Source organism: Micrasema longulum, unplaced genomic scaffold (genome assembly GCF_059751315.1).
Source record: "Micrasema longulum isolate JH-2025_06_02 unplaced genomic scaffold, ASM5975131v1 h1tg000693l, whole genome shotgun sequence".
NCBI classification, from domain to species: Eukaryota; Metazoa; Arthropoda; class Insecta; order Trichoptera; family Brachycentridae; genus Micrasema; species Micrasema longulum.
In genome coordinates this window covers 30,899-43,610 of record NW_028277889.1, presented here as the reverse complement: position 1 = coordinate 43,610, position 12,712 = coordinate 30,899, and the positions used below count along the sequence as shown (strand labels likewise).

The window sequence follows — 12,712 nt, the reverse complement described above, 5'->3', positions numbered from 1 at the left end:
GCTTTAAGTGATGTCCCATCTCTGTTGCGATCAATTTCTTTTCATGTTCCCAACCGTGTCACCAGAAGTCAAAATCTGCTATTTATAAAATCTTCTAAGAGCAACTTTGGTTTTTATGCCCCAATGTCCAGAATGTGTAGATTAGTCAATTCATCACACGACTTGGAATTCTTTGGGATAGATCTCCGGCTTTTCTTAGATCTCTTCGCGACTAAACAGTGTAGGATGAAGTTGGATTGGCATGGTTTAGCTCAAAATTTTTGGTCTTTCGTTTTTTTTAATATATTGTATACTATTATTGTTTTGCCCTTGTTTGTCTTTGCTAAATACTCGTAGTTTTATGTTCTTTTTGTTCAGTTTCTTGCATTTATGTTTCTTCATGTAACTGTTGTAATTGGCTTAGGCCGTATATACATAATAAATAAATAAATAAAACTCTGTTTTACCTCTTATGTATACTGTAAAAATACAAAAAAAAAAACTAAAACTAAATATTTTTTTTAATCTGCTAATATGTCTTCTTGCTCATACTGATCATCGTGGTCTTAGATGTGACAGGATTTAAAGAACACCTGTATATATATACACATACATACACACATGAACATCACACTCGATAAATTGTTGAATAAAACAAATAAATAAAACAATTTCTTATAAAATATTTATTTTTAATTAAAAAAAGAGTTACACATTTTCTCGAGCCCTTCTTACTTAAAAATGCAATTTCACATTTCAACAAATCAACAAAATCTTCTTAAATTTTAAGATGAATGAAAATTTTTCAGTACCCTATGCACCGCTGGAATGAAAACCGGAAGGCAGCTATTAGATTATTGATTGGGAGTGTTGATATTGTACCCGGGCGCTTTTTTAGAAGTGTAGATATATCATTTGAAACTCCGGTGTTTGGAGGAGGCAGGAGCTTTGGAGCAGCAAGAGATGAGTATAGTTATTAGATGATATTGGCCAGATAGTCTTTGATATGTGCAGGGTCCAGACGCCTGAAACCGGTGGCGTCGCAAATTCCAATCTGTAAATAAATTTTAAAAGTTTTTTACTTTCTGCAATAGTGTTTTTTTAATGCCACCTGATAAATAATTGAAATTTTTCTAAACAGCTTACTTTATTATTATTTCATCTAAAATGTACAAAAAAAACTGTTTTGGTAAATATACAGTAAAAAATACCAAATACGTATAGATCGCTGCAAAATTGTTACACACTTTTATGACAACTTTTTAAACCATCATTTTTTAAACTTTAAACATATCTATTGTTACATTTTAAACATCGCAATTTATTGATATTAAAACTTTATTGCTCCTAAACGTTTTTCAACTGTGTGTCATGATTTGTACAAGTCAATATGACGATTTTGTTCAAATGAAAACTAAATAAAAAAACTAACCCTAAACGAAGACACTTAAACAAAAATGACAATTACACTGCACCTGCTTTGAATTTAGGTTAAGACTAGTAAAAAAGTTTGACTGGTAAAAATGCCAAGTCGATCCGGCACTCTAAAAATAATTTAATTTGTAAAATGTGTGACCATTTGATAGAAGCTCACAGATTTTTGACAAGTAAAACTGACCAACACACATAGTCACTTTTATTAGTAAATTTAAGATCCAAAGAATTGACCAAGTAACAGTTGGTCAATTTGACTTGTAGGTTATGTCACCAGTAAAGAGTTAGTTAAGACGAACAAATGTTAAGAAAATGATTCAACTTCTAGATATCATGACAATTGATCAAAGAATCAAATTCAATGTTGCCAATGAAATAAACAAAATTATTAAAGGAATAGTTCCGAGATATTTTCAAAATAAACTAAAAAATAATGAGTTCTTTCATAGAAACTATGCAACAAGAGGATCTGAAAATATAAGACTGGAAAAGAAATCAAAAGCAATGTCCCAGAACTGCCGCATGTACAAGGGAATAAAGCTATTTGAAGAAATGCCAGAAAGCATAAAAAATGAAATTAATGTAAATATATTTAAAATTAAATGTAAAAAGCATATATGTGAAAAATATTAGGTAGTATATAGTGTAAATAGTGAATATAATTAATGAAAATGTACATATGAAACAGTTAATATTATAAATTAGGATACTAAGTGTAAAATAGTGATAAATAATGTTAGAATAAGTATAGATGTAAATATTGTGTTGTAAATATATATTAGACTATGTTACATAGAACTAAATAAATAAATAATAAAATAAAGTCACAATATGTGTAAAAAGCTAGACGAGCAATTGGTCGTGTCTTCTTGTTTGAGAAGAAAATTCAGTTTCCCCTTTGTGAAGTCACCTGAATATTGTCAGCCGTCATCTGTCCCTCGAAGCCCTCCTTCAGCGTCAGGATGGCCGTGTGGACTGCGTCATCCAGCTCCAGATCTTCGCTGTACCTAAAAATTCACATTGTAATTATATATGACTGTCAGCGTCCAGGCAGGTGAAAAATACAGTAATGTGTGTAGAGAGGATAGTCTTCCTCTTCCGCATTCATCAACATCAGCATTGTAAACATTTTTCAGACATTATTTCACCGTCCATTCGCTCTACATATCCAAAACCAACGCAGAACTCCTTGCCCGAGTTTGTCGATAATGCTTGCCTTAGAATAAGGAACTTCAGCCCTATGGGAAATTGGATACAAAAAATGTTCCCCTGCGCGCTGTAAAAATTAGACATTTATTGTATGGCAAAATAAACCAATCGGAAGAACTGACCTTTGACGTCACACGCAGAGTTATTTCAGAAATACAAAACTTTAAAATATCACAGCGCTGATAAAGCCATTTATAAAAAATAAAAAAAATGTTTTTTTAAAAACCTATTAAATAAGAGATGTTTGGAAACATTAAAATGGGATGTCCCACCGCACCTGTAGTATCTCCGGACGTTGCTCCCTCTGACTACCGCTTGTTTCCATCAATGGCACACGGAAAGGCTGACCAGCACTTCCGGTCTCATGAAGAAGTAAAAATTAGATTACTTCTTTCTTAAATATATTGTATTCCTGACTGTACTTTTGATTATCTTTGTTCATTTCATTAAAGAAAATATTCCTCTATAAGTACTCGTATAATGTTGTGCAGTAGTTGTTTTGAATTTAGGAATGAAGATATTACCACCTGTTCTAGGTCGCGTACTTACGTTTTGAGACCTAGAAATACTACTATTTATTTTATGTATTTGAAGCAAACAATTCTTTTTATATGGCAATTTTATATCTAAAACCTTAAACTTTTTAAATAATAGAACAGTGGGAAAAGTAGACGGTTTTTTCAAAATAACTTAATTTTTGTATTTTTTCAACTGGTAAAATATTTGTTTTAACGATTATTCCGTACTGTAATATGGATTGGGCGAATGCAAAGTAAATTGATTTTAATTTTTCGATGGTTAATATATTCCTTAATCTAATAAATACATAAATAAGTTTTCTCATTCTATTTACAATATTATTTATTTGCTCCTTCCATTTTATATTTTTATCAATTATAATGCCTAAATATTTTATGCTAATTTTTTCAGTGATTTGAAGACAATTATCATTATGAAACTGATATCCTTCATTGCATTTTGTAGTGTGGATACAAATATTTATAGGAGTTTTTTTTTGTAGTGTGGATATAAATATGTATCGATTCATAGATCGTTTCAAAAGATGATCAGTTTTTTCAACGCGTGACTTGTATGCCGCCCGAAAGATGAGAGAAAGTAGGGAGATATTAAAGTTATTAGATGCAATGCGTACTGACTATACATCACTGGAAATCATCATAATATTTTTTAGGATTCCCTGACAAAAAATTCAATTAATATTTACGCAGTATTGCCGTATCACGGACAATATGGAACTTCACTGACAAACCATATAAATTGGCTCGGTGAGTTTCTACCTGCTTTGATGATGAATAATAGGATTCATGTGTTTTGTTTTACTGCACATAGAACAGAGTATAAATTTGCAACCCACCTCTTTTCCAGGAAGGTCTTCCCGTTGACGTAGTTCTTGCCCATCGCTGTGGCCTTCCAGGCGTAGTACGCACCCGAGGGGTCGCACTGGAACAGGAACGGCCGCCCCCCGTCCCAGCCGCAAATCAGCAGCGACACGCCAAATGGCCGCACGCCCCTGGACGCGGAAACGTAAACATGACAATCGGTAAGTTAGTAAGTTTTGTAATATGGTTAATTGGTTCAAACGTTCAATCAACAAAGATAATATGCTGCTACAGTAGTTGGTTCGATAATGAGGATGTTCAAAGCATCAGGAATTTGGGTATGAAAAATTAGAAAATATCTTAGATTTTGCAAAATTTAAAAAGTAGCGTCAGTTACCCTGTCTGCGTGTACTCCTGCATGACGGCCGCGACCTTCTGCACGAGCTGCGTGGTGGGGATGGTGTGGCCGTACATGAGGCGGTACCGCTGGGCTATCTTGCGCGCGTGCTTCACCAGCAGGCGGTAGTCGGGGCCCATGCCCGAGTACACGGCGCCCGCGCACTCGGTGATGCTCTCGATCTTGTTCACCGACTGGGGGCAGTACAGCAGCGACTTGTGCTTGTTCTCCGTCGCTATCACCACGCCGTTGCTCGCTGGAAACAGAGGCAAAACAAATTAGCCACAGCAAGAAAATATCACTTTATCTATGAAATACAATATGAGTCTATAAAATTAAAATACCCGTGTATCACTTTAATTTATTTAAATAAACTAGATTTTCGGAGGCATTAAACTTCCCATCCGCATTCTATATTGTAAGATTTCCCAAGAGCTGTCGTTTTTGTGACTAACACTGTTTAATGTTTGTCGCAAAAGTCCTGGTTCCGACCCTGATGTATGGGAGCGAAGGATGAACTTGAAACAGGGATGAAAGTAGGCTGAATGCTGTCAAAATGCGATCTCTCAGGCGAATGTGTGGTAAAACTATGCACGATAGATGCACAAATGTTGAGATCCGTACATTATGCAAGGCGGAGGGAGGTAAGCATTATCGACAAAATCAAGAAAGGAGCTCTGCGTCGGTTTGGACATGTAGAGCGTAGGACAGCAAAATAGCAGCTAAAAATATTTACAATGCGAATGTTGATGGATGCAGAAATGGAGGAAGACCGAGAAAGATATGGCAAGACTAAATCCAACAAATACTTGGAGATGGACATGTTAAACATCAGAATAATCGGCGCGCGTGCATGACTACTCATGTAGAGGAAGCGAGATCTGTATGCAAAGATAGTGATTTTTCAATTTTATTTATTTATGTACATTACAAAATGGAATTTCTTAATTCATACATATAGAAATAATTAAAATAATTAGGTATATACAAAAAAAAAAACACATTAGTATACATAATATCAAAAGAATAATATGTTAAAAAAATAAGAAAAATCTTGTAACGAAAGACTCCCTCAGAGACGTGAAAAATGTCAATGTCCATAGTAAAATTGTTCAACATTAAGATAACCCTTCCATTGGCAGGTTGGTCCTGTATATTGGAATGTGAAACAGTCTATGCTGACGCTGTCTAAGGAACATAAAAATTAATGCTCCGCATAATTTCAGGTTGCCAATAATACCGAGCAACAATGGAAAGAAGTGTGTAGTTAAATACACATTCCGTCCGGTCTTCAAACTGTTGTAACCGAGCAAACCCTGGAGGAACTCAGTGGGATAAAGCCATAGATAATATCCGCACTCCCTCATGTAGAGAAACCGAAGAAATTTCTTCTGAACCCTCTCCACCATAAGAGAGTATTCGAATCACGCGGTCCCCGAATCATCGAGCCACTCTCGAGTCTACTTCGCACCAACAAGTTACAAAGAATTCTCAGTACTCGTGTATTACCAAAAACCTTGACAGTACCAGTGGCCAGTGGCATTCTATCGAAAGAGAAACGGCGTGATGGTTTGTTGTTGTAGTTGATTATTACAATTTCTTGTATGAAACCGGCCTGGCTGATTCTAACGGCATTTGATAGCACTAATATCTCATATTTTTAAACTGTGAATTGCTTTTGGTATAACTACGTTAAATTAGTACTGACCTTTGATCCCCACAGATGGCGCTCCAGCAGCAACAGCGGCCAGAGCATATTCTATTTGTACCAGTTTCCCTGAAGGGCTGTGAACATATTAAAACATGGGTATAAAAAGAAAAATAACAAGAAATATATATACATATACATGTATGTATGTCAGCGTACAAAAGATATAAAAAATATTAAATGAATAAACACCAGATCGTTAGCATAAGTAGCTTTTGCAAATATTTCGTTAATCGTTACTATAGAACATCATGAAATATTTATAAAGAGATGATTTTAATTCACAGAGTCTCGGGTTAAAAATGTCCATATGAGAGGTACACTCGTTTCCTAGTCTGTGTATACGCGGTATTGGTGAGTGGCAAAGATGCTTGGTTTGAGAAGGTTGACAATAATATAGACTATTTTGTCTAGATCTACGTATTGATATATTAATGTTTCTTAAATCCGGGAGTTCGCAACAATCGAATTTAGAATGATTTTATATAAAAAATATTAGGTCAGTTATTTTCCTGCGATCCTCCAGAGTAGGTAAATTCACAGTTGAACAAAAACATGTAGTTGATTTGTTCTATAGGAATATGTTTATGCTTTTCGTTGGACTCTTTCAACATTATTTATATGAATTTTGTAAAAAGGGGACCATATAGTAGGCCAAAACGTAAAACTACTAATTTATGAGTAGTTTAATCAGCTTCAGTTTGATGCGCGTATGCAGTTTCTGGGATATTATAATTCTGATCAATTGAAATGTTGAAATAATGCATAAAGATATTGCCTTTCTCACAATGCAAAGTTTAACCTGCACACGAGACTAGAAATAAGATTACTAACAACAAGAAAACTTATTTTACATTGAATTACCTGAAGAAATAACTAACTAACTAACTAACCATCACGCCATTTTCCCGGAGGGGTAGGCAGAGAGGATAGAACGCCACACCACTCTGTCCTGGCACACTTCCTTTGCTTCCTTCACATTCATACATCTTCTCATGCACGCACGTCGATTATTCCGACTTTTCACATGACCACTTTCAAGAATTTGTTGTACTTGATCATGCCATGTCTTTCTCGGCCTTCCTCGACTTCTACAACCAGACACATTCGCATCATAAATCTTTTTAGCCGTTCTTTCACATTCGCCTGAGGGATCCCATTTCAACAGCATTCAGTCTACTTTCGTCCCTTTTTTTCCAACTCCATGCTTCGCTTCCATACATTAGGGTTGGTACCAGAACTCCATTATGAACTGCTAATTTAGCCTCTTGCGATAGACACTTATTTGCTACGACAGACTTTAAGGCACCATTAACTCTGTTACCGGCACTAACCCTCCTTTCAATATCCTTGTCCATATTTCCATCTCTAGTAAACATACTACCCAGATATACAAATTCTTCGACCTGTTTCAAACTATCTCCATTTACTACAATCTTACATTCAGTCATAGTTACATTTCTTTCAAAGACCATGACGTTCGACTTTTGCACATTCATTAGCAAATCACTCTCCTTGCACACTTCGTAAACCTTTGTAACCGAGGATTGCAGTTCCTCTTCGCTGTCAGCTAGGAGGACTGCGTCATCGTATTGTGTACATGTACGTGTGTACATGTGTATTGATATATTAATGTTTGTTAAATCCGGAGGTTCGCAACAATCGAATTTAGAATGATTTTATATAAAAAAATATTAGGTCAGTTATTTTCCTGCGATCCTCCAGAGTAGGTAAATTCACAGTTGAACAAAAACATGTAGTTGATTTGTTCTATAGGAATATGTTTATGCTTTTCGTTGGACTCTTTCAACATTATTTATATGAATTTTGTAAAAAGGGGACCATATAGTAGAGTAAGTAGGCCAAAATGTAAAACTACTAATTTATGAGTAGTTTAATCAGCTTCAGTTTGATGTGCGTATGCAGTTTCTGGGATATTATAATTCTGTTCAATTGAAATGTTGAAATAATGCATAAAGATATTGCCTTTCTCACAATGTAAAGTTTAACCTGCACACGAAACTAGAAATAAGATTACTAATAACAAGAAAACTTATTTTACATTGAATTACCTGAAGAAATAACTAACTAACCATCACGCCATTTTCCCGGAGGGGTAGGCAGAGAGGATAGAACGCCACACCACTCTGTCCTGGCACACTTCCTTTGCTTCCTTCACATTCATACATCTTCTCATGCACGCACGTCGATTATTCCCGACTTTTCACATGACCACTTTCAAGAATTTGTTGTACTTGATCATGCCATGTCTTTCTCGGCCTTCCTCGACTTCTACAACCAGACACATTCGCATCATAAATCTTTTTAGCCGTTCTTTCATCATTCATTCGCTCCACATGACCGAACCATCGCAAAAGACCTTTCTTAATTTTGTCGATAATGCTTAACTCAGCCTTGCATTCTGCTCTAATTTCGACATTAGGGCACCTATCATACTTTGTTTTTTCGCACATTCGCCTGAGGGATCGCATTTCAACAGCATTCAGTCTACTTTCGTCCCTTTTTTTCCAACTCCATGCTTCGCTTCCATACATTAGGGTTGGTACCAGAACTCCATTATGAACTGCTAATTTAGCCTCTTGCGATAGACACTTATTTGCTACGACAGACTTTAAGGCACCATTAACTCTGTTACCGGCACTAACCCTCCATTCAATATCCTTGTCCATATTTCCATCTCTAGTATCCAGATATACAAATTCTTCGACCTGTTTCAAACTATCTCCATTTACTACAATCTTACATTCAGTCATAGTTACATTTCTTTCAAGGACCATGACGTTCGACTTTTGCACATTCATTAGCAAATCACTCTCCTTGCACACTTCGTAAACCTTTGTAACCGAGGATTGCAGTTCCTCTTCGCTGTCAGCTAGGAGGACTGCGTCATCGTATTGTGTACATGTACGTGTGTACATGTGTATTGATATATTAATGTTTGTTAAATCCGGAGGTTCGCAACAATCGAATTTAGAATGATTTTATATAAAAAAATATTAGATCAGTTATTTTCCTGCGATCCTCCAGAGTAGGTAAATTCACAGTTGAACAAAAACATGTAGTTGATTTGTTCTATAGGAATATGCAGTTTGAAATTAATGAATCTTAAAAATTTTCGTTGGACTCTTTCAACATTATTAGAGTAAGTAGGCCAAAACGTAAAACTACTAATTTATGAGTAGTTTAATCAGCTTCAGTTTGATGCGCGTATGCAGTTTCTGGGATATTATAATTCTGTTCAATTGAAATGTTGAAATAATGCATAAAGATATTGCCTTTCTCACAATGTAAAGTTTAACCTGCACACGAAACTAGAAATAAGATTACTAACAACAAGAAAACTTATTGTACATTGAATTACCTGAAGAAATAAAAGCCATGGAAAGCCTTGAAATATGTAAATTCAATTTGAAAAAATATGTTCATGAAAAATTTTGACATAAAATCTAATGCTATTCTTCTTTTTATGGTTCCTCTCCCCGATGGAGGTTGGAAATCATCGTTGCGATTCTTACTTTGTTGGCAGCTGCCCTGAACAAGGACCGAGTGCTACAATGGAACCAGTCGCGCAAGTTCTTAAGCCAAGAGATGCGCCTTCTACCTGTACTGCGTCTTCCTTCAATCCTCCCCTGCAGAATGACTCGTAAAATGTTATATTTTTCGCCTCTCATCACATGCCCAAAGTACTCGAGTTTTCTTTTCTTTATGGTCTTCAGTATTTCTTTATCTTTTTCCATCCGTCGGAGAACATCATCGTTTCGGACTCTGTCCACCCGGGAGATTTTTAATATCCTCCTGTAGCACCACATTTCGAAGGCTTTGATCTTTTTTGAAGTGTTTTAGGTGAGTGTCCACGTTTCGACGCCGTAAAAAAGTACCGAGAAGATGTAACATCGAACAATGCGAATTCGGAGGTCTAAGTTAAAGTCTACTGTAAAAAAGGTCACGCATCCTGAAAAAGCAGTCTCGCGCCACCTCTATTCTGACTTTGATCTCTTGCGAGTGATCCCATTTATCATTCAGCCAGCATCCTAAATATTTACATTGATGAACTTGCTCGATAAACTGCGCTCCAAGTTTTAAAGCCATTGGAAAAGTTTGCGGCTTTTTCCGAATAACCATACATTTAGTCTTGGAAATATTCATCTCTAGCCCTTTATTCAAACTAGCCATGCGAACTTTGTCCAATAATAGTTGCAGGCTTTCCATACTATCTGCTAGAAGGACAGTATCATCCGCGTATCGGATATTGTTTAAAATTTGTCCATTTATGCGAATGCCGTTTGTTTGTTCTAATGTTATTAAAATGTTTATATTAGTTTTTAAGATGTTATAAACGAACTTAATGAAGCATAAATAAAATGAATATTATCTTAAATACAAATGCCTGAATACAGTAAACCTCTGATTTTAATTTCGTTGTTATAATGACAAGGCACATATTTTTTTCATCAAATTATTATTAAAAATATAGCCAAGTTTCACTCGAGCACTCATATCACAATATTTTCGTGAAAAACGTGAGAAAAAACTGTCAAATAAGCAACATTTTAATGTAACTCTTTAACAGCATAGTGAAACGAAAAAAAATCAGCATTTTTGAGGTTATCCGGCACACATCTCTTTTTACACCGAATCAACACAAAACTAAAAAGAATTATAAACTTTAAACACGGAGCAATCAAATACACGAGTTGTTCCGAGAATGACGCTTTTACCCAGTAGTTTTGGACAATTTTCAAATTTGACACGGAGTTTTTAAACCACAAGAAAACACTCAAAACAGCTATGGCGATCAAACGAAACTAGCGAAATCTGCTTTATTCAAACTGTAAATATTACGCTGATAATTTATATATTTACCTGAAAGTCGTTAGAGAAAAACTATAACGTTCGGACGCCATGACTATGAGTAAATTATTTGCAAAATTGAAAATCGTACAATTTTGACGTTCGACTTAAACCACAGATAATATAAAATAATTTGACCATTCATGCTTTCCTCTTCTTCTTCTTTTAATTTATTACTATATTGAAGTACTTACCTACATTACTCAAATATATTTTATTTAAAAAATTCGGACAACGAGTAATGTATGTTGGTAAATGGTGTAATAAGGTATATAAAAAAATAATTTAAAAAATGAAAACAGATCAGGTTTCTGAAAAAAAAAAATTAAAGTGAAAAATTTCAAACCGCGTTTAAAAAATGAAAAAATGTCAAATTGACAAATTTCTTATTTTAATAAATAAAAAACGCGTGACGTGTGGCTGATAGTTATTTAATATATTTCTAATTTAATATATATTTTAAACAAACAAGAAAAAAAAAAAAAAAAACATCTGTAACACGCTGTTTGCATTATTTTTATAACATTTGCTAGCAACAAAAAATATATAAATATTACGGCGTTTTGGTAGTACATTTTTTAGTTAATTTAAATTCATGAGCCGCGACGTGCTGCCACAAGTGGCAAAACCTCTCGTAATAATATTTTTAACACGACAATGTGCTGTTGATACGCTGTTTCGTTCTAGAATGTAATCAAAGAATATTGATGTGCATATACCTTTAAAAAGTATATTACAATTGTACGTGTGTTCTGTCAATCATCTTTTTATGTTTTTCCCTTTTTGTGTATGAGTTTTTACTATTCATGGCGGTTTTGAAAAGCGTGTAGTTTAGCAACGTAATCAAAATAGCAAAGTATTTTTTTCTTTCAGATTATACTACTGGTATACAAGAACAAGTTTTTTGTGCACGAGTCGTTTTTATTTGCACGAAGTACATTTTATATATTTGTCTCCATCGAAACTATAATGAAACATGACTCGAGTCCAAATAGAAAAATAAAAACTCTGTAACCCGTTTTTGTGAAAATCAATAAAATCAATTGCGGCTTTACAATAAACCTCCTAACACTTCTTGCAGCTACAGAGCGCAAGAACGGTTGAAATTCTAAAAGAAATATTATAATATATTTTCATTGCATAGATTTAATTTGATGTATCGCTATGCATTAAAAAACACTGGCTTAGAAACATATTTTTTCATTTAATCGACTCATGTACAGGTCAATTAGCTAGTGCTGGCGCGTTCACAAAACGTGCACTAACACATTTTTAATGAATAGAATTTTTATTTGAAAACGCTAGTATTAAGTTTTAGTCAAATGTGCTATGTTTTTTAATACGTTTTTGGATTAGAGTGAAAAAAACAATCAGTAAAGAAAATGTCATATTTTTATATAATAATGTTATTACTATTTTATTTTATTTTTAGTCATTGGAAAATTAAGGCCATAGTTTGTTCTATGCTGATCGATGAACAGAACTTCATTGTTTCTCAATCTACGAGTCGGAATATTGAATTTTACTTATTCCAGTAATGATGGAACATCGATTATACCATTTAGTATGCCGAACATATATATGGAGTCATTATTAGTTCTACGTTTTTGTAGACCAGAAATATTTAACATTGACTCTATTTCAGCATAAGAATAATTACCTCTCTCTAGTCCGAGCATCCACGCTACTTTTCGAAGCAAGCGATGTTGGACTGATTCAATGTGATTTATGCGATTGACATAGAATGGAGACCAGACCACTGAGGCATATTCT

The 12,712-nt window shown here is 34.6% G+C and overlaps 1 protein-coding gene across 1 annotated transcript; it reads right to left on the bottom strand.

Moving 5' to 3' along the window:
- Window positions 1-650: 650 nt before the first annotated feature.
- Window positions 651-11,106, bottom strand: Prosalpha2 (proteasome alpha2 subunit). Its single transcript, XM_088229678.1, has 6 exons — window positions 10,952-11,106; window positions 6,068-6,144; window positions 4,360-4,615; window positions 3,998-4,153; window positions 2,324-2,420; window positions 651-1,033 (listed from the first exon to the last, which is right to left on the bottom strand). Exons 1-6 carry the CDS (start codon window positions 10,990-10,992, stop codon window positions 956-958), a joined length of 705 nt encoding a protein of 234 aa, XP_088085804.1. The 5' UTR covers window positions 10,993-11,106; the 3' UTR covers window positions 651-955.
- Window positions 11,107-12,712: the final 1,606 nt, after the last annotated feature.